General features: G+C 35.6%; 1 protein-coding gene across 1 annotated transcript in view; it reads right to left on the reverse strand.

Moving 5' to 3' along the window:
• Nucleotides 1–17,738, reverse strand: part of LOC128999258 (intermembrane lipid transfer protein VPS13D-like) — an 84,796-nt gene that overhangs the window by 25,493 nt on the left and 41,565 nt on the right. The window contains exons 36-55 of the mRNA XM_054425653.1: nucleotides 17,411–17,582; nucleotides 16,452–16,644; nucleotides 15,693–15,890; nucleotides 14,930–15,081; nucleotides 14,598–14,799; nucleotides 13,837–13,936; nucleotides 13,293–13,414; nucleotides 12,607–12,749; nucleotides 11,970–12,149; nucleotides 11,249–11,396; nucleotides 10,050–10,231; nucleotides 9,330–9,526; nucleotides 8,419–8,571; nucleotides 8,040–8,183; nucleotides 7,672–7,775; nucleotides 3,595–3,737; nucleotides 2,826–2,979; nucleotides 2,021–2,237; nucleotides 875–1,088; nucleotides 371–550 (exon numbers count right to left, since the gene is read on the reverse strand). Of these exons, the coding sequence (XP_054281628.1) occupies nucleotides 371–550; nucleotides 875–1,088; nucleotides 2,021–2,237; nucleotides 2,826–2,979; nucleotides 3,595–3,737; nucleotides 7,672–7,775; nucleotides 8,040–8,183; nucleotides 8,419–8,571; nucleotides 9,330–9,526; nucleotides 10,050–10,231; nucleotides 11,249–11,396; nucleotides 11,970–12,149; nucleotides 12,607–12,749; nucleotides 13,293–13,414; nucleotides 13,837–13,936; nucleotides 14,598–14,799; nucleotides 14,930–15,081; nucleotides 15,693–15,890; nucleotides 16,452–16,644; nucleotides 17,411–17,582 (3,298 nt within the window). The remainder of the gene's footprint in view (nucleotides 1–370; nucleotides 551–874; nucleotides 1,089–2,020; nucleotides 2,238–2,825; nucleotides 2,980–3,594; nucleotides 3,738–7,671; nucleotides 7,776–8,039; nucleotides 8,184–8,418; nucleotides 8,572–9,329; nucleotides 9,527–10,049; nucleotides 10,232–11,248; nucleotides 11,397–11,969; nucleotides 12,150–12,606; nucleotides 12,750–13,292; nucleotides 13,415–13,836; nucleotides 13,937–14,597; nucleotides 14,800–14,929; nucleotides 15,082–15,692; nucleotides 15,891–16,451; nucleotides 16,645–17,410; nucleotides 17,583–17,738) is intronic.

Genomic DNA, 17,738 nt, shown 5'->3' on the forward strand with positions numbered 1-17,738 from the left:
GAATATAATAACATTCAAATCAATCACAATGTTATCCTTATGGAAGGAACTTTGAGGGCAGCCCACGCCCTTAAAAAGATATATTTCAAAAATCTAAAGCCAGTTTGCACATCTACACACCTAGACGAACATTTTGGTACATAATATGTGCGGTTAAATCTTAAAACAAAAAAGCCTTATTGTTCACAAAGTTTCATGTCACGTATTAAATATATAGATTCTATTCAAGCTGGTTGGAACAGAGTTAAGTACTGTGACAAAAGAAAAAGCTATATTTCCACTTTCTAGTTTCTTATCAAACGGTAACAAACCTTGGTGTCGTAAGTAGCCTACACACAATATATGTACTGTAGACAATATATATGTTTACCCTGAGCCCACAGCCCTGCTGAGCCACCACGGAGGCAGTCAGTTGCAGTCTCCGTCTGGACTGGTCAAGCAGCTTCAACTTGGTCGTGAAGGGAGCCGGGAATGGAGGAATAACCAGAGTCCCGCCTCCGGGATAGTTCTCCAGACCAACATGCAGCTCTATCTGGCTCTCCTGGTCAACCTTAGGGACAAAAATTCTGACTTAAAGTAACGGACAATTAAAACAGATGAACTTGTGTTTAAAATTAAAGCAATGTTCATGAAATTGTGAGGATGATTCTGGTCAAAATTTGAATTGAAAAGTAATAATTTTTCATGCTGCTTGAAATTTTCTTTAAGCTTTCCATCACCCCAAAACGGCCAAAACTAATTTGTGTATCGATCGACCAATTTATAAACTTAAACCTGCATTAGTTATATCTTAAGAATAAAATCTCAGCTCAATCACTTTTAAGCGCAGGTTGTCTTGAACCAAGCATTTTTTACACCTCTACTCCGCATGTACCTGATGTACAGCCGCCTCCTGTCCCGGCCTGATGCGGCCCTTGACAATGTCTCGTATGTTGTAGCTGAGCTCCTGAGGCAGCAGGTTCACTATGGTGAGAGCGTTGAGCAGAGTGATGGTGTGAGCTGGCTGTAACCACACACTGGACAGCGGAGGAGCAAGAGGTGGAGGTCTGTCTACCGGGTAGTTCTCTCTCTTCACCATCACCGAGAACCTAGTCACAACCACAGTCTCTCTTAAGCAACCCTGGGCACATTCGATTCCCAAATTAACCTAAAATTCAATGTTCACATGGGCTTTAGGCATGTTCATAGAACCACAAAGTAAGATACAGAGGGTACATTCAATGGTACTTAATTGGTGTCTATTAACAGTTGCTGCTGTCTAGAGAAAATTTGTCATCCCCTATTTGTCGTCCCTTTCCGCTCTCCTTTCCCCCTCGCCATACGTACTACAGCACTAACACTGTAGGAAGCCCTGTGCGCTACAACTGATGTACAAAAATGCTCTGTGGCCATCGCTGTTCATGCTCTTCCTTGTTCGGTACACGTACATTTCCTCCCCACCATCCCACATCTAAAAGCGCACTGCTGTCCCATAAGCTTTTATCCTCTGTATCTTACTTTTTTGTGATGGAACTTATCAAGAAAATCAAGAGTGATCTAGTTTAGTAGATGGATGAACTGTACTGGTAAATTTTACAAGTAGCATTCAGCATTGACTATTGGATACTGAAGTAGACATTCAATCTATATGGACCAGCTGTCGCCATTTTTTTCTTTTAACCTAGTTGTGTGAACAAGGAATGCGTTAAGTATCTAAAATTCTGTTTTCTACTTTATTTTTGGCTGCTAACATAGTTGATGGGTCATGAGTCATAACAGTTGCTATAGATCACAATGAGTCTTTCCATCAGTTTGACTCAATAAAAAAGTTTGTTCATTTGACAGCAATTAGTAATTTACATCAGCACAATCTATCAGTGGCTCACATCAACTACGACGATTTAGTGACAAATTTAACATGCAGATTTGTCTAGTTGTACCAATAGTTAGCACTTGTCATTCAAAAGTTCTTACAGTTTATTCAACAAGGTACTCCACAACAAAAATGAATACTTCTATTTTTAATCCTACATTGACTCACTTGTAGTTGTTGCCGCGATTGCTATGACACTGCCTCAGCTCCTCAATGTCCTGTAGAGGTTTGGTCACATGATGCCATGTGATTGGTCGGTTGCAGAACGCGTGGTAGTGTGTGGGGACCTGTGCACGGTCTAGCGGTCGCACCCACATCTGAGCCATTGCGTGTGACAGGGGCACTGACAACGTTGCACCGGGGCTCGCAGTCAGGTGAAGTGGCACTGGAAATAATTAATTTTTTAATCTAGAAGTACGTTAAGAATAGCTTTTAACACAGAAGCTTCTGATTATTTATGTACCTAGAAAAACCAAGGGATAAGCTACTTAATATAAAACCTGTATTATATATAATTAGTTTACCCATTACGTTTCTTGACAATATTGGCTATTCGTAACTGCCATTCTACCTATGATGAGGCCTCTGAAAGGAACAAAAAAATATCATTTTAAATGTGTCCTTTTTTGTGTTCTTTTAACTTCCTGAGACTCTTTCTTCAGATGAGTTAGTTGTGTGTATCCTTCCTATCTCCTTAACAAGTTCTTAAAGCCAAGTTGCTTTATTCCCCTTCAAAAATACATTTAACTAGTAACTTATAGACTGATTTTAAAATTTAAACCAAGGCAAACTGAAAAAGGCCTATGAGTTAACCATAGGATTATTTTTTTCAGTTATCAAAGTATAAAAAAATAACAGAGTAAATAGAATTTTGACATTAGCACACTCTCTTAGATCTTTGGACTATGTACAATTTGAATAATAATGTCTACTTCAGTCTAATGTATAAGATCAACTAAGTTCTCTCACTCACCACCAGTATGTATGTGCGTGTTGTCCAGTTTCACCTCCACAGTGTCGGACATATGGTTACACAGCTGTAGAGCCGAGCGAACAGTGACCAACTTGCGAGCCGAGCCTTCCAGAGTCACCTCCAGTACCACCCTAGCCTGCGGTAGCTCACTGCGCTGCTCATACATACCACAAACAACATGCTAGTTAGGTATATCCATTGCACATTATCTGGTTAAACAGTTAATTATGATGTATGAAAATGTCAAATTATTTTTAGCAAACAATAGGTGTCGTTTGACAATACCAGAAAATTAAAGGTTTACACATTAGTGATCTAACCCATACCATATCACCTACTTTGAAAGTAAAGCAAAACCTGCAAAACTTTGGATTTTTGTGTATTAAATATGGTCGCCTAGAACATTTAGGTTAGATGGCATGGTTTTAGTGGATCATTAATGTCTTAGTGCGCCATCATTACCTGAGCTCAGATTGGCAGGTAATTTCCCGCTTAGAAACAGATTATCTATTTTCCTTGCCTGATACACATCACTTAGTACAAAAATCATCAATCTAGTTAGTTGGTATGAGTTGAGGTGTAGGTGTAGTGTACTGGGTTATTGAATGTATCAGCTGTCGATTGTTTTTCAAATGAGTAAAAATTGGCTTGATAGGTCTGACGAAATATGAGATGAACTAGATATTGGGCAAGCTGTAGTTCTGAAATTATCACACTCTAAAGAAGGTTACAATGTATGGAGGGAAAATATGTGTGTGCGGATACTTACAGCAGATGAGTAGTCTGGCGATGCAAGTCTAAAGTAGACTCCCACTCTGTCCACAGTGACAGGGTCTATAGCTTGCCACCCTTCTACCTTCACTCCCAGCTGGTGTATGGTCACCTTGTGTGTGTATCTGTGCCTCATCTTGCCTGCAATATCACACAAATATCACAGGGGATAACAGAACAATACATAGAAATGATAGAAAACTGATTAGTGGAGAAACAGTGTAATTCACTAAATACTTGTGTATACTCATACAGGATATTGTTCAAACTGTCTGATAAGTTATTCAATTCAATTCAATTCAATTCAAATTATCTTTATTCATCAAGTACATTAGAAATATATACATGAATAGTGTCACATTTCTTATAAGTTATAATAAAACATACATGCTTATAGTAAATGGGAAAAATTGTAAAAGAACATAAAACTAACAGTTAAAACATAGTTTGATTAGTAGGGAAAGAAAAGTCAATTACAGTTCATCAAATGAATAAATAGCCCTGCTAATGAGAAATTTCTTAAGTTTATTTTTAAATTTTTTTATATTTACTTCTGCTTGTATGTCCTTTGGAAGTTTATTATAGAATTTTGTTCCGGCGTATTTGGGTTTTTTTTCGAAAAGGCGCAATTTATGAGGACTTAATGCTAACTTGCCTCGATTTCTTGTAAGATAATCATGTTTCCTTCCAACCAACTCTATTTCATGAAATCTGTTTTTAACAGATACCACTGTTTCAAAAACATACATACCGAAAACTGTCATTATATTTTCTGTTTTAAACATTCTCTTAACAGAAGTTCTAGGTGGAAGGTTGTAAATTATTCTTATAGCTTTTTTTTGCATTCTTAATATAGATTTTAAGTTTCTCTTATTGGTTGAGCCATAAAGGGAAATCCCAAATGAAATCACTGAATGTATGTATGAAAGTAAACCAACTTCAAAGTTTCTATTTCGCAATAGTTTTTTAATCTAGTTAAGGCATATAATCCAGAAGAAACTTTTGAAAGTACTTTTTCAACATGACAGTTCCAATTGAGTCTTTTATCTATTACTAATCCTAAAAATTTAGTACTATCCTTAACTTCAATGGTTTTATTATTAAATTTAATAATCGGTCGACGTTGATTTCTGGTAGTTCGAGTTTGAAAATTTATGATACTTGTTTTATCCACATTGAGATTCAGATTTTGGGAGTTAAAAAAATCATTTAAAACGCATATGTCTGATTTTGCCTTGCTTTCTAATTCTTCATTTGTTGAGGCTATGATTTTCAAATTGGTATCATCAGCATACAAGCAGAGTTTACTTAAATTGCTAAGTTGCGGAAAATCTCTTAAATAAATAATGAATAAAAGAGGCCCCAGAATGGATCCCTGTGGAACCCCATATTTTAAGTCAGTGGTATAAGATTGATATGGAATTTTATAGTTTTTACGGTTATGATAGATAATTTCAACAAACTGTTTTCTGTGAGAGAGATAAGATTTAAGCAAATTTAAAGCAGTCCCCTCTATACCCAAGGTACTAAGCCTTGAAATTAATAAATCATGGGATATTGAATCAAATGCTTTTTGCAGGTCTAAGAACAAACCCGCTACCTTAAATTTACCATCCAGACTATCAATGACCGATTCTATAAAATCAGTGGCAGCAGTTATAACTGATTTACCTCTGCGAAACCCGTGTTGAAAGTTGTCAAACAGATTGTTATTTTCAAAAAATGTTACCAATTGATTATAAATTACTTTTTCATAAATCTTAGATATAGAGGGTAACAAAGCTATAGGTCGGTAATTTGACACCATTTGCCTGTCCCCCTTTTTAAAAAGTGGTTTTAATTTTGTAATTTTTAGCTTATCAGGAAATATACCGGATATCAAAGAAGAATTAACTAGGTGGGTGATTGGTTTTAGTAAAAATGTCTTGGCTTTTTTCAGAAGAACCACAGGAACCTCATCATAGCCCATACTAAAAGAGTTCTTTAGACTATTAATAATTATATCTATTTCATTCTCATTAACAAAGCTGAATCGAAACCTTTTACCAAACTGAAATATTTCATTGTCTACCTGATTCTCAGACATTGGTTCAAAGTTAGACATTATACTAGTTACATTTGAAAAATATTCAATAAAACTGTTACAAATAAATACAGGGTCAGAATTCAACTTATTACCTACTTTTAAATTAATGTTTTGTACATTCTTAGATCCTATTCCCACTTCTGAATTTATAATAGACCAAGAGGTTCTATTTACATTGTTTGATTTGTTAATTTTTGTTTTATAATATTGCTTTTTAAAATACTTCAATTTTGACCTGAATGTTTTATTTAATTTCCTAACTTTTTTATATAAAGATTTACATTTTAACTCTCGGGCTGTTTGGCTAAGATTAAAAATTTTTTGTTTTTCTTCTTTTAACTCATTGCTAATCAAGTTAGGCTGTGTGTGCTGCCTTGACAGAGATTTAGGAAAACATATGTTAAAGTAATAACAAAATGTTTCATAAAATATATTATACTTATTTTCCACTGGAGAGGCATAAAGATCTGCCCATGACTCACATTGAAGTAAGTTTTTAAACTGGTCAATTTGTGAGTCAGAGAATTTTCTTTTATACTCAAAATAAAATTTTTGGGAAGAATGTTTAGTCACAGTATTTAAAATTTCTAGCATCTGACCATCATGGTCGGACAACTGAGTGTTGATGCCTGTTACTCTGTAATTATAAGGTTCCAAATTAGTAAAAATATTATCTATGGTAGATTGAGTAGATTCTGTGATTCTAGTTGGAAAGTCAATTAATGAAGAAAATCCATTTGCTCTCACAATATGTAATAAACTGTTCCTATTTCTATAATTTTTGTCAAGCATGTCAATATTAATATCGCCAATAAAAACTATGTATTTGTACTTTAAGTTGAGAACTTCAATTAAAATGTTAAACCTTCTAATAAACTCTGATTCGTTTTGCTTGATAGGATTTCTGTAACAACCAATTAAAAGTAATTGGTCATTATAGACATAGACATAGACATAGACATAGACTTTATTTGCACAAAACATTCCATACATGTCATAACATTTAGAATAGGTGCATTGTCAAAATTAAATCCATAGGTACATAAAATATTTAACATTAAAACTTTTAACTTAAAATCAAACACTTAAAAAAATTCTAAATTGTAGTTCTGTAAAAATCTTCAATTAAGTAAAAAGGCTTGTCAATAAGAAAATTATCTATTGTATCTTTAAATTTGGTTTTGATATGTGTAGCTGTAGATGTGAACGTTAGGTAAATACTAGTGACCGAGTGATAATTTTACAGAACTTAATAAATGTTATATTTTAAGTGTTGTCAATGTTTATATTATACTAGCTGACCCGGCGAACTTCGTATCGCCTAAGTTATAGGTTTCCCCTAAGACAGACCGATGGAAAGAAAGTACCGTTACGTTTAATTTTCAAGATGATCTCGTTCGCATCGCTCAATCACGTCCTGGTTGAAGTTCGTTCGCTACGCTCACTCACCTTTGGGTTGGAGCTCGTTCGCTGCGCTCACTTGCCTTTAGGTTGGAGCTCGTTCGCTACGCTAACTCGCCTCCAGGCTAGCTCGTTCGCTACGCTCACTCGCCTCCAGGTTGAAGTTCGTTCGCTACGCTCACTCACCTTTTGGTTGCAAATTAGCTGTTGTCATAAATGTAAAAGAAATAATAGTGCTGCACCCTGTTGGTAATCCTTGTAACTTTAATGCTATTGAACATCATAGAACAGAACCAACTTGTTTAATTGAAACAGCTGTTAAGATTCATTAATTCCATTTCTCATAAGGTTAACATGGGAAACTCCAGAGCCACTGGGGCGGAGCCCTTTTAAGAATTTTGAAACGGGAAATAGTTTACGTCCGATTCGCATACCTACAGAATTTACACACCAAATTTCATAACGATCGGTGAAGTCGTTCCGGAGGAGTTTGCAGACAAACACTGTGACACGAGAATTTTATATATTAGATTGTTTAAAAACAATTGAAAAATTCCAGGTGAACAGTTAAACCATGCTAATATCTACCTCTCTCTTCAAACGAGAATGGGATGGTTTCACCAGGATCAACTGCTGTCCATTGTTGATTTCTATCAGAATTTCTCCTTTCAGTTTCCAGCCCATCTATGTATCTGTATAATAAACAGGTAAGAACAGTTCAATTTAGTATAATATAATGCAAATTAACGCTATCGTCTAATCAATCACCACAATTACATTTTATTTATAGCTCAAAAATGTATATAGTGCAAGTTTATTTGTACAATATACAGCATTATTTTAAATTTTTACTTTTTCAAATGTGTACCTATGTTATTAATCGAAAACTCTTTAAATAAAATACTTGTTGGGCTAAAAAATTAGCCTCCTCCTAAGTTGACAGTGAAATAACTCACGTATTGTTGGAAGTGATGATAGTTGTGAACCACAATCGAGAACCAGTGTCGTTGCGTAGCGCAAATGGAACAAACGGAGATCTTCTTCTATAGCCAGGTGGACTACCAAGGGCCTTCAGGTTGGTCGCACTGTCACAGCGAGCACTGTACAAACATTTTCAGGTGTTTTGGAAATAAATTGGGTTTAAAATTGGTTGTTCCTTGAATAAGAATTTTTTAGCAATCAGCTGGTATTTTAATTAGAGCTGAGACTTAAGTCCTTGAGGCTTGGGCTTGGACTCAGTGAAAATTCTGAGCTTTTACAATTTTTGGTGATTGGAAACGTCCACAATAATTCCTAGCATACGATAACTCAATTCACTGTATCTAACTGTCTCACCTGTCCTTGGGGTTGTAGTAGTCTTGGGTCCAAGTCTCCTTAACACTGTTGAACAGTTCGACTAGAGTGCTGGTGATGTTGATGTTTAAAACATCCTCACTCAACAAGTAGACCTGTTGTCTTTCTTGAGTTTTGTCCCATTGAAAGCTACATCTGCAAACAATAATTGGCAAATTATTATTCTATTATTATAATTATTTAAATATAGTGGATTATCTAAATGGCTGCTTCAACTATGATGGTTGTCTCTCAATTTTGGTCTCGGAAACGCTCCTGCCACTGTCAAACAAACTACTTAAAATCTGAGACAAATGCTCTGTTCTTTACTAGCTGGATTTCCCACTTTTATGTGACAATAAATTAGCCTTTTCAAAGTCTTGTAAGGTAAATATTTGCAAAATGATAACAATTTTTTGTTAAGGTGTAAGCTGTCTGCAGTCTTTTATGAGTCTTGTTTTTTTACTATAGGCCTATATACAAAAAAAAAAAATGTGTAAAGGTCAAAGTAAGTTACAGTTTAGTATACATTAAAAGAAGTGATAATTTAAATTGAAACAAAATTGAGCTACAAATCTCCAATCTTGAAACTTAAACGCAAAACCTTTTTTACTTAAGTGTAAACCAGTGTTGAGAGGTTTGGCTGTGGTCACCTCACGATAGAGTTTATGCAACACATTGGTTGATTCTTACCCATACTAGGGTAGGTTTCCATTAACATCCTCCAGGTAGGTACTAAGCATTCTTGTTCACATGTCCTTATGTCAAATACAATATTTATCTGTTAAGGCTTCTCACCCAAATACTTTAAACCATCTGGTGAAGAAGTTTACTGTATCCATCAATAGGAACCAATTTTACTTTTTCTAAAATCTATCTTGTTCCAATAGCTAACTTGCAAGAGTGTTACTTACGACCAAGGCTCGATGAAGGGCTCCCATCCAGACAGAGTGCGGTTGTAGTAGTCACTGTGTAACGCACAGTTGGCAGAACCACTCTGTTGAGCCAAGTCCTGTCGGTACATCAGTGAGCCGAGGGTCAGCTCTAGCAGAGGAACATCTGCGTCTCGGCAGTCGTCAATGATACATACAGACAGACAGTCCGTCTCCACCTGCCACATATAGATTAAATTGTAGTAAAAAATGATCTAGGGCACTATAGAAGTCTCACAAGCATAATACTGGTTGCACTAGAGTATCTAAGAGATAGCATTTGCCAGTTTACAAGGGCCTTAGGGCCTAATCAAGTCTTTTTTACTGATTTAAACTGAAGGAACAACTTATTGTGAGCCATAGCAACTGTTATGAGCCACCAACTTTGTCAGCAACAAACAAAAGGTAGAAAATATAATTTTTGATACTAGCACCTTCTGTGACTGGCTCAATATCTTCACAACTATTTTATTTTTTAATAAAACATTGGTAACGGCGGGTCCATATAGATAAGATGTCTCCTTCAGTATACAAAAGTCTATGGTAGAACGTATCAAAGTAAAGGGTGAGCAATACAAGAGTGTCGTGTGGTGCATCAGGACACAAACATCACTGACACACATTTGGAGTTGACTAAGCCATCATCTCAACTGATTTTTTTTGTTTAAACAATTACATTTTATGAGAAATCCACTGATATACCTCTATGACAGTGAAGGACCGGTTAGTGTAGCCAGCCTCGCTTGAACCGTGAGTCTCTACTACAGGCAGAGCGTGCTGAGTCAGCCACAGAGCAGCATCATCCAGCTGACCACTGCATGTCTCCAACGCCTTCACACAATCCTCCTCCTTGAACCCCAGCGCACTCAGCTTCACCAGCTGACCTACAAGTCATCATTGCACATTATGATGCATAGTGAATATGGAACGTTACAACAAGTAAACTGTAGGGATGGTCAAGTCTCGAAATTTCGGGAAATTTTAAATCTCGTTACACGAGACGAGATTTCTTTTTGGCCAAAATTTTTATCAAGACAAGAATAAAAAAAAAAAAAAAAAAAAAAAAAAAATTAAAAACGCCTGCAGAAAGTCAATGCAATACCCACAATACAGGAGCGTGTTGTAGTTGCGTTTCCTTTGCGAAGGCGTTCTTATTTAATTAATTCTTTAAATGTAAATATTACTTTAATTATTTTAATAATATTACTTTAATAACATTTGAGAAGTTTTGTTAAGTGTAAGCAGTGTGAGGAATGTTTTATTACTATAAAAAGTCAAAACAAGTAATTATTTTATAAAAATTAATATTGCTTTTATTTTATGATTTATTTTATTTTAGGATAAGTTGAACTCTCTCCTAACTGATATCACTATGTTTCCTAATCGTAGGCATTTTTAATAAGTTAGGCGTGATTAATAAAAAAAATGTTATGCTGATGTTTTTTAATAAAAGATTGTAAATATTCTTGCCTATTATCATTATTTTTGTATTTAAACAGTCATCTAACAATGTTACAAAATCAGGTAAAAATTTTGAACGTGCATTTCCCATTGTGTATGAGAAGGGAAATCCCGTCTCGATCTCGTCTCGAAATTTTATGAGAAATAAAAAGTCTCGTCTCGTCTCGTCTCGAACTAAAAATCCAATCTCGTCCATCCCTAGTAAACTGTGTTCACACTTATCAGTTTCTAACAATTCAAGTAAGGGTAGAGATATTACAAGTGCTAAGACTATTCAAAATGTTAAAAGAATGTTTGTACTACACTTAAATTTTTGACTAGGTAGGAATTTAAGATTTAAAACCATAGGAAGAGCATGGTGACTTTCCTGCTGAGCAGAAATTTAACAATTAAAAGAAAGAAATAGAGAATATGAAGAACCTTTATTCTGTGAAACTCACTTCTAAAGTTAGCAGGCCTCGTACTACTGGGTGACTCTATGCTGTGACTGCGAGCCCATCGTGTTTGCTTGGGTACTGACTCCAGCATTTGTGAGAACATACGAACATCATGGTAGGAGAGACGGAGACTCAAGTGTACCATCTGTGCCTGTGGACAAGAACACAATGAATCACAATTATTGTATACAAGTGAGCTACTAAAAATATATTGTTTAATTCTCGTTTCTCTACCAAAATTTCTCAATTATAGTATTCAGGCCAAGCATGGTGTGCAAATGCTCTTTTAGCCGAGTAAAATTTTTATTTTTGCGATAGAATAAGCTTCTGCAATAAATACAGAATTTGATTTTTCAATTTCACTTTGATTTCAGGATATGTTAATGATTTCGACACAAACACGAAGACAATGATGATGTGTTCACAACCGTGGAAGACATTCACGATTTCACCGTGACTGCAGAGGATACTCGGGTTTTTGCCACAACCAAGGGAGAAGATGAGGCTGTCTTGACGACTACAGAAAACATTACTGTTCCCAGTTTCGCCACAAATGCAGTGGATGGTCATGATTTAGCCATGATCGCAGGGGACGCTTAAAATTTTGCCACAATCAGCGACTCAATGTTTCCAATTTAGCATACAAAACCTTAAAAAACTTTAGCATTTATGGCAAAAATATGGCTTAATACTTCTAGTGTTGATTACTTGTTTAAATAATTACCTTGAGTGTCTTGACTCCCTTATCCAGTACAATCTCGATGTTGACGGTGACAGGGTCAATAATGGACAGAGCAGTTTCATCCTCCATACCCAGGATACAAGAGAACATCTCACAATGGTTGAGATTACAAGACAGAGGCTTTTCCATCACAAGTGGCCGGTAAGTGATCACCGTAGTGCTCTGCCAACATAACATGTGTTACTCATTAGTAAATTTCCAACCATCGTTACCTTCACTAGTAAGAAAATGTGATTGTTAATTATTTTTATCTTTAAGGATGGTGAGCTCTTTTAGCCTTGAATTTACCTATCCACATACCATAAATGTGCATGGAATGCATTAAGCAAGCAAGGGGTGAAAGTGACAATGCTGGGATATGAATGCAAGATGTTGCTACTTTGGATTAACTGTCTGAAGCAATACCACCTGAGTCAATGGCTCGTAACAATTCTGACAGCTCTGTCACTAACACACTTTTCCAACTGTCTAACCTTGAAGGACTCAAATGTCGGTCAAAATCTTTTTTTATTTTGGTATTATTCTAGGCTGAAGAGAGGCCTATACCATAAGTGCAGCCTCAGTAGGTTCTCCACCTTTAGTGATAAGGCAATATCTACAAAGTTAACAATCACATTACCTTCAGAATGACAGCGTTAGAGTCCCACTGTGAAGTATCTTCCACAAACACAATTTCTGAGTTGGTGATGTTCAGTTTCATCTCAAATGGTAGCGGAGCCTCCGGATTTGCTGGTTTTTCCTCTCGCTTGTTATTAGCCACTACTGCAGAGGAAATTAAATCAAGTAAATACATATAGTAATATAAAAAATTATTATTTGATGGTTTCTTGGATTTTCTTATATTAAAATGAAATATTAAATGTTTTAAATTAGGATGAATGTATGTCTTGTTGTAAATCCACTATTTTTATTATTGAAGTAACTGAGAGTATCATTGCTTCAATCTCAAATTTGATCTCACCGTCAAATAATAATCAAAAGCAGATGTTTCAGTGAACAACATTTCAGTTAAACTAAACACTGATTCATGAACTTAAAAACATTCCAGAAAAAACAAGTCCAGGGGCTGAATAAAATGTCTGCATGGTTACAGCTTCAGATAAATCATCCTGATTAATTGTAATGTGACGTTTCCATATTCCTTAAATCAGTGTTCAGAGTGATTGAAACCGATTAACCGTTTTCTTTTGGGCATTGTAGTGTTGATGTTTAATACATTTACACAATGTAACTATGGACCTAATGCAATCCAATATATCTTTTACAGAAAGGTTAGCTTAACTAATGACTGGCGTGCTGCCTTACCTGGCCAAGGGTTGACAGGGTTCTCCAGTATAAAGTCCCTCGCAGTCTCCCACCAGTCTAGAATAGCCATTAGTCTCATGTTGTTCAGTAGAATGGTAAACTTGGACATGTCCAGTAGTCTCCTGCAATGGCAACACCAACGTATTACATTCAAAAACACAAATGATATATTTTAATGTTAGACCAATTTTACTATCTTGCAGCTTATTTTTCATTTTGAAACAATGTTTTCCTGCCTTTGAGCTATTTCAATGATGAAAGATGGGATTGCTCACTGAGGTCAGCACATCAGTTACAGGTTTGATTAAATTTGTGCATGTTTTGTTGTTTTGTTGTCAAAACATCATCATCAGGTATTACTAGTGAATTCCACAGTACATACAGACACATTTAATACAGTTACGTTAAGGATTATAGAATTTACAGCTGAACAAAAATGTCTGTTGAAAATATTTCCGTGGCCCTAAACTAATTCCCCAGACCTTAAGCACCTTCTAAGTCTCAGAATAACCATTTAGTAGACATTTTGACGAGCTAGACTGACCTGTGGTGCACCTGAGCCTGAACTGTCCCGACCTCAGAGGTCATCACTATCGGTTGTAGAATGTTGGTGAAGATATTGGATCTCTTGTTGGCTGGTTCATCTGAAATATCCACTAAATGTAAGTATCATTAGCACACTAGTTTACCTTCAGATAGAGAAAGTCTTCAAAATTCCAGGTTTGGTTTAGGTTGGTACTGATTTGTTTGTATTCTATTTCAAAAAATCATTTTAAATACTTGCATTTTCATAAGGTTTGATTAGTTAAGCAAAGGTGTGACGGACCGGATGATTCCACATTTACAAGATACAAAAAATTTGAACTTATCAGTAAAAAAATCATTAACTAAATTATCATTATATTTAAGGTTTTTGTCATGAATAACTTAGCCTGGGTTATTCGGGTTTTACCATGATTGCGTGAAATGAACGAAATTTGTTTGCAATTGTGGAAGACGATGATGTTTTTGTTACCACAGAGGAAATGATGGATTTTGGCATCACCGCTGGAGCCAATGACAATGTCTACAAGGCTGCAGAAAATGAACAAAATTTTTGATTGTGGAAAACGATGCTCTTTTGTTATTGCGGGGTTTTGCCGTGGGACAGTTCCTAGTTTCCATATTGTACATAATTTTATACAAAACGTTTAAAACAATTAAAATTACAAAATTAATCACTATTTTATCACAAAAATACCATCAACAGCTGATCACTGTAACTCTCACATTTTTTAGAGACAAAAAGCAAACTAAAGAGCTCACCTAAAAACCTAGTGTCAGTGATGAGTATCTCCTGTGAGACCAAGTCAACATCTTGTGTGGCGTCGCTGTAGCTGTCCACGTTGAGGTGGCTCTTGACAAAGTTGATACAGGCCAGAGTCTGATGTCCTCTACGTAGACACACACTCACATCTACCAGCTCCAGATGTATAGAGTTCCACAACCATGCGTTGTTTACCTCCTCCTGTATACAATTGGCAGATAAATGGTTAAGAACAAACGCCATTGCAAGAGGATAACAAATATAATAAAGGGGTTTATAGGACTTATTAGAGGTACAATTATATGTTTGCTGAGTAAAACTTGATTTTTACCTGCATAGGTGCAGTGGCAGTTTCTCTAGGAGTCAAGTCATCAATACACTCTCCGATGTTATAACTTAGCAGTCCTTTAATCAGCTTGTATTGATCCAGGTCCACAGTAGCTGCCAAAGTCGAGAGAGTGCCTTGAATGCTCATGTCTGGCACTGGGGAATGAGAAATTGCAATTTAAAATGGAAATAAATAGCTAAAAATAATATTAATATACTGTTAATGTTTTTATAAATATTTTCTGCTTTGTTGTATGGAATACAAGACAGCTAGTGTTACTTCCATACGTGTATACATACAGTAGTACAATAAGTATCCACCGTACCGGTATAGTAAAGTATAATCCTAAAGTCTAATATCGTTGGCAATGTTAAATTTGCTAAGCAATTACCACTATTAATGCATTTGTTCAAGGTAGTGTAAGAAAATCTGATAAGGGATATTAACTCATTAAGTCTAAAAAAGTTTGAAAGTGTTGTCCTATTTATTTTTAAGCTAGGAGATTTTTTGCACAGAAGTCTTGCGATATTATATGGAGAGTGGTAGATAATCATCATGTAGATGGTCATGTAGATGCTCACAAATTTCACCAAAATGGCGGGAGATTACCTCAATGCTCTTACAATGCTAGCTTAAACAGGTTACGACATTACTTTATGAATTGATTCATAATAGCGTAAATAATAGTGAGAATAGAATTTTAAGATTATTGTACATATTAATTAGTGTATTTGACCGCCACTAGCAGTAAGTAATCACACTTTACCGGAGTGAGCGATGTGCGTCATGAGGTTGCGCTCCACTTGCAGTTGCAGATGACATTTGTCTCGTAGCAGTGAGCCACCTCGGCGAGTGATGCAGTAACTACCCAGCACATGACTGTTGGGTTGAACCTCAGAGACCCGGTAGCCACTCAGCAAGTCCATGTGGTCTAGTTGTATCTGCATCACGTCCAACAGCACTCCTGAGGACAACAGTTAAAAACCCATGCAAATTGCAGTTTTGGTTAATTGGTTGTTGCAATCACATGACAAGATTGCAACGTCTTGGCAATCACAGGGAACTTAAAAGATTTTGTCGCGGTTGTATGTTATAAAAATTATGTCTTTGCAAAAAATCACGCTTTTGCCACGATCACAAGAGACGATTGTGGAAGACAATATTAAACTTTTTGTTTTTACTTTTATTAATTTTATGTTATTGTTAGTTTTTTAAGGTTAACTGTTAGGACTTGAGGTCCTAAGTTTGTCTCGATAAAGGCAAATTTACATTTAATTTCATTTCAATTGTTGTTTCAAGGATTGTTGCATACATTTATATTCAGTTATTAATCAAACTAAGTTTAACCTGCAATAATCCCTGTAATAACATAAACCTTAAACAAAAAATATTATCTTTAGAGTGGTATTAGCTGAATTAAAAGTAGGAAGAAATTCTTGCTGAAAAACAGATAGGCCTTATCAATAAAATAAATACCAAACCAAAAAACATGGCAACCGACACATCACTAATAAACTGTGGTAACCTTTAGAGTTGTCCTGGGGTGTGCTGATGGTCCCCTCCGACCCTGACATGAGGAAGCGGTTGCTGACGTGCAGTTTGCCCAGGTCTACCACGAGCACCTCCCCAGAGCGAGCACTCATTGGTAGAAACAGCACTGGAGACGCAGCCACCATCTCTAGCTTCAGTCTGGTGCCTGACCCCTCGAGCTCACTTATCTGACCACATAGAGACAGTGTTAAGGTTAAGGTGGCGACTAACAATTTTTGACTATCTAATAATAACAACAAACCAGAAGGTAAAAATCTACACTTTTGTTCAACTGTTGAAATTTGAAACACCATTGTGGTAAGTATCAACAAAACATCATCATCATAACTGGTATAACTTGTGTAACATGATATCGTTCATCTTGGTTTAACTCTATACAATAGATGTAACCTAAAACACAACGGCCTCAGTTTGAAGTTAACAACCATCCTTGGTTGAAAATAGCTAAACATATTCCCACGAGTGTTGGCATTATCAAAATTATTAATGTCTTTTCCGTTTTTCTGAGGGATTTTTAAGTTTACAACTGATTACTAATATCTGTATCTTATAATTGAGTTGTGTTTTCATACTCTACATAACTTTGTTTTGTTGGCTTATTTTGAACTTTTTTTGGATTTATATTTTATATCTTTTAAGAAAGGAAGATTTTTTTAAATATTAGTGAATTTAATACATAGAAATAATTAAGTACTTACTATAAATATTAATATTACAAACAACAATCCAATCATGTTAAGTTATTTAAATTTACTATCAACTGGAGCCTAAAGCTGGAGTAAAACTCTTAGGATAGGTTAAGAAATAGAAATAAGTAGTATGAAGTGAATGTAATCTTTTTGAGGATCTTTCTACCACAAAATGCACACCAACAAGGGATAACATTGTTGATGTATTTAGGCTAAAATTTCAAAATATTGTAATTTTAATTACCTGTCGAGTAGAGCGGATACCGTTTAGAATGCGTTGAAGCTGAGAAAACTGGCGAAAGAATGCTTGCAGTTCTGCGATGAATCGTTTGGTGTGTACATACTGTACGGACATCATGTCTAGTCGCAGATAAGTGTCGTATTCTCTGATTAAGTGGGGATCTGGTGTGTTGTGTCTAGAAAAAAAACAAGTAAAACAATAATTATTATCTTTTATTAACACTTGATCAGCCAAGGAAATTAGCCTGCTGGTCTTTTAGAACAGAATCTGGTCTTATCCAGAAAGGTGACTTATGTTATTTATTAGTTTATAACAAGAAGACATTATAAGA

The sequence above is a fragment of the Macrosteles quadrilineatus genome, unplaced genomic scaffold (genome assembly GCF_028750875.1).
Source record: "Macrosteles quadrilineatus isolate MER2022 unplaced genomic scaffold, UCM_ALF_1.0 Scaffold_8__2_contigs__length_117827958, whole genome shotgun sequence".
In the NCBI taxonomy this organism is placed as follows: domain Eukaryota; kingdom Metazoa; phylum Arthropoda; class Insecta; order Hemiptera; family Cicadellidae; genus Macrosteles; species Macrosteles quadrilineatus.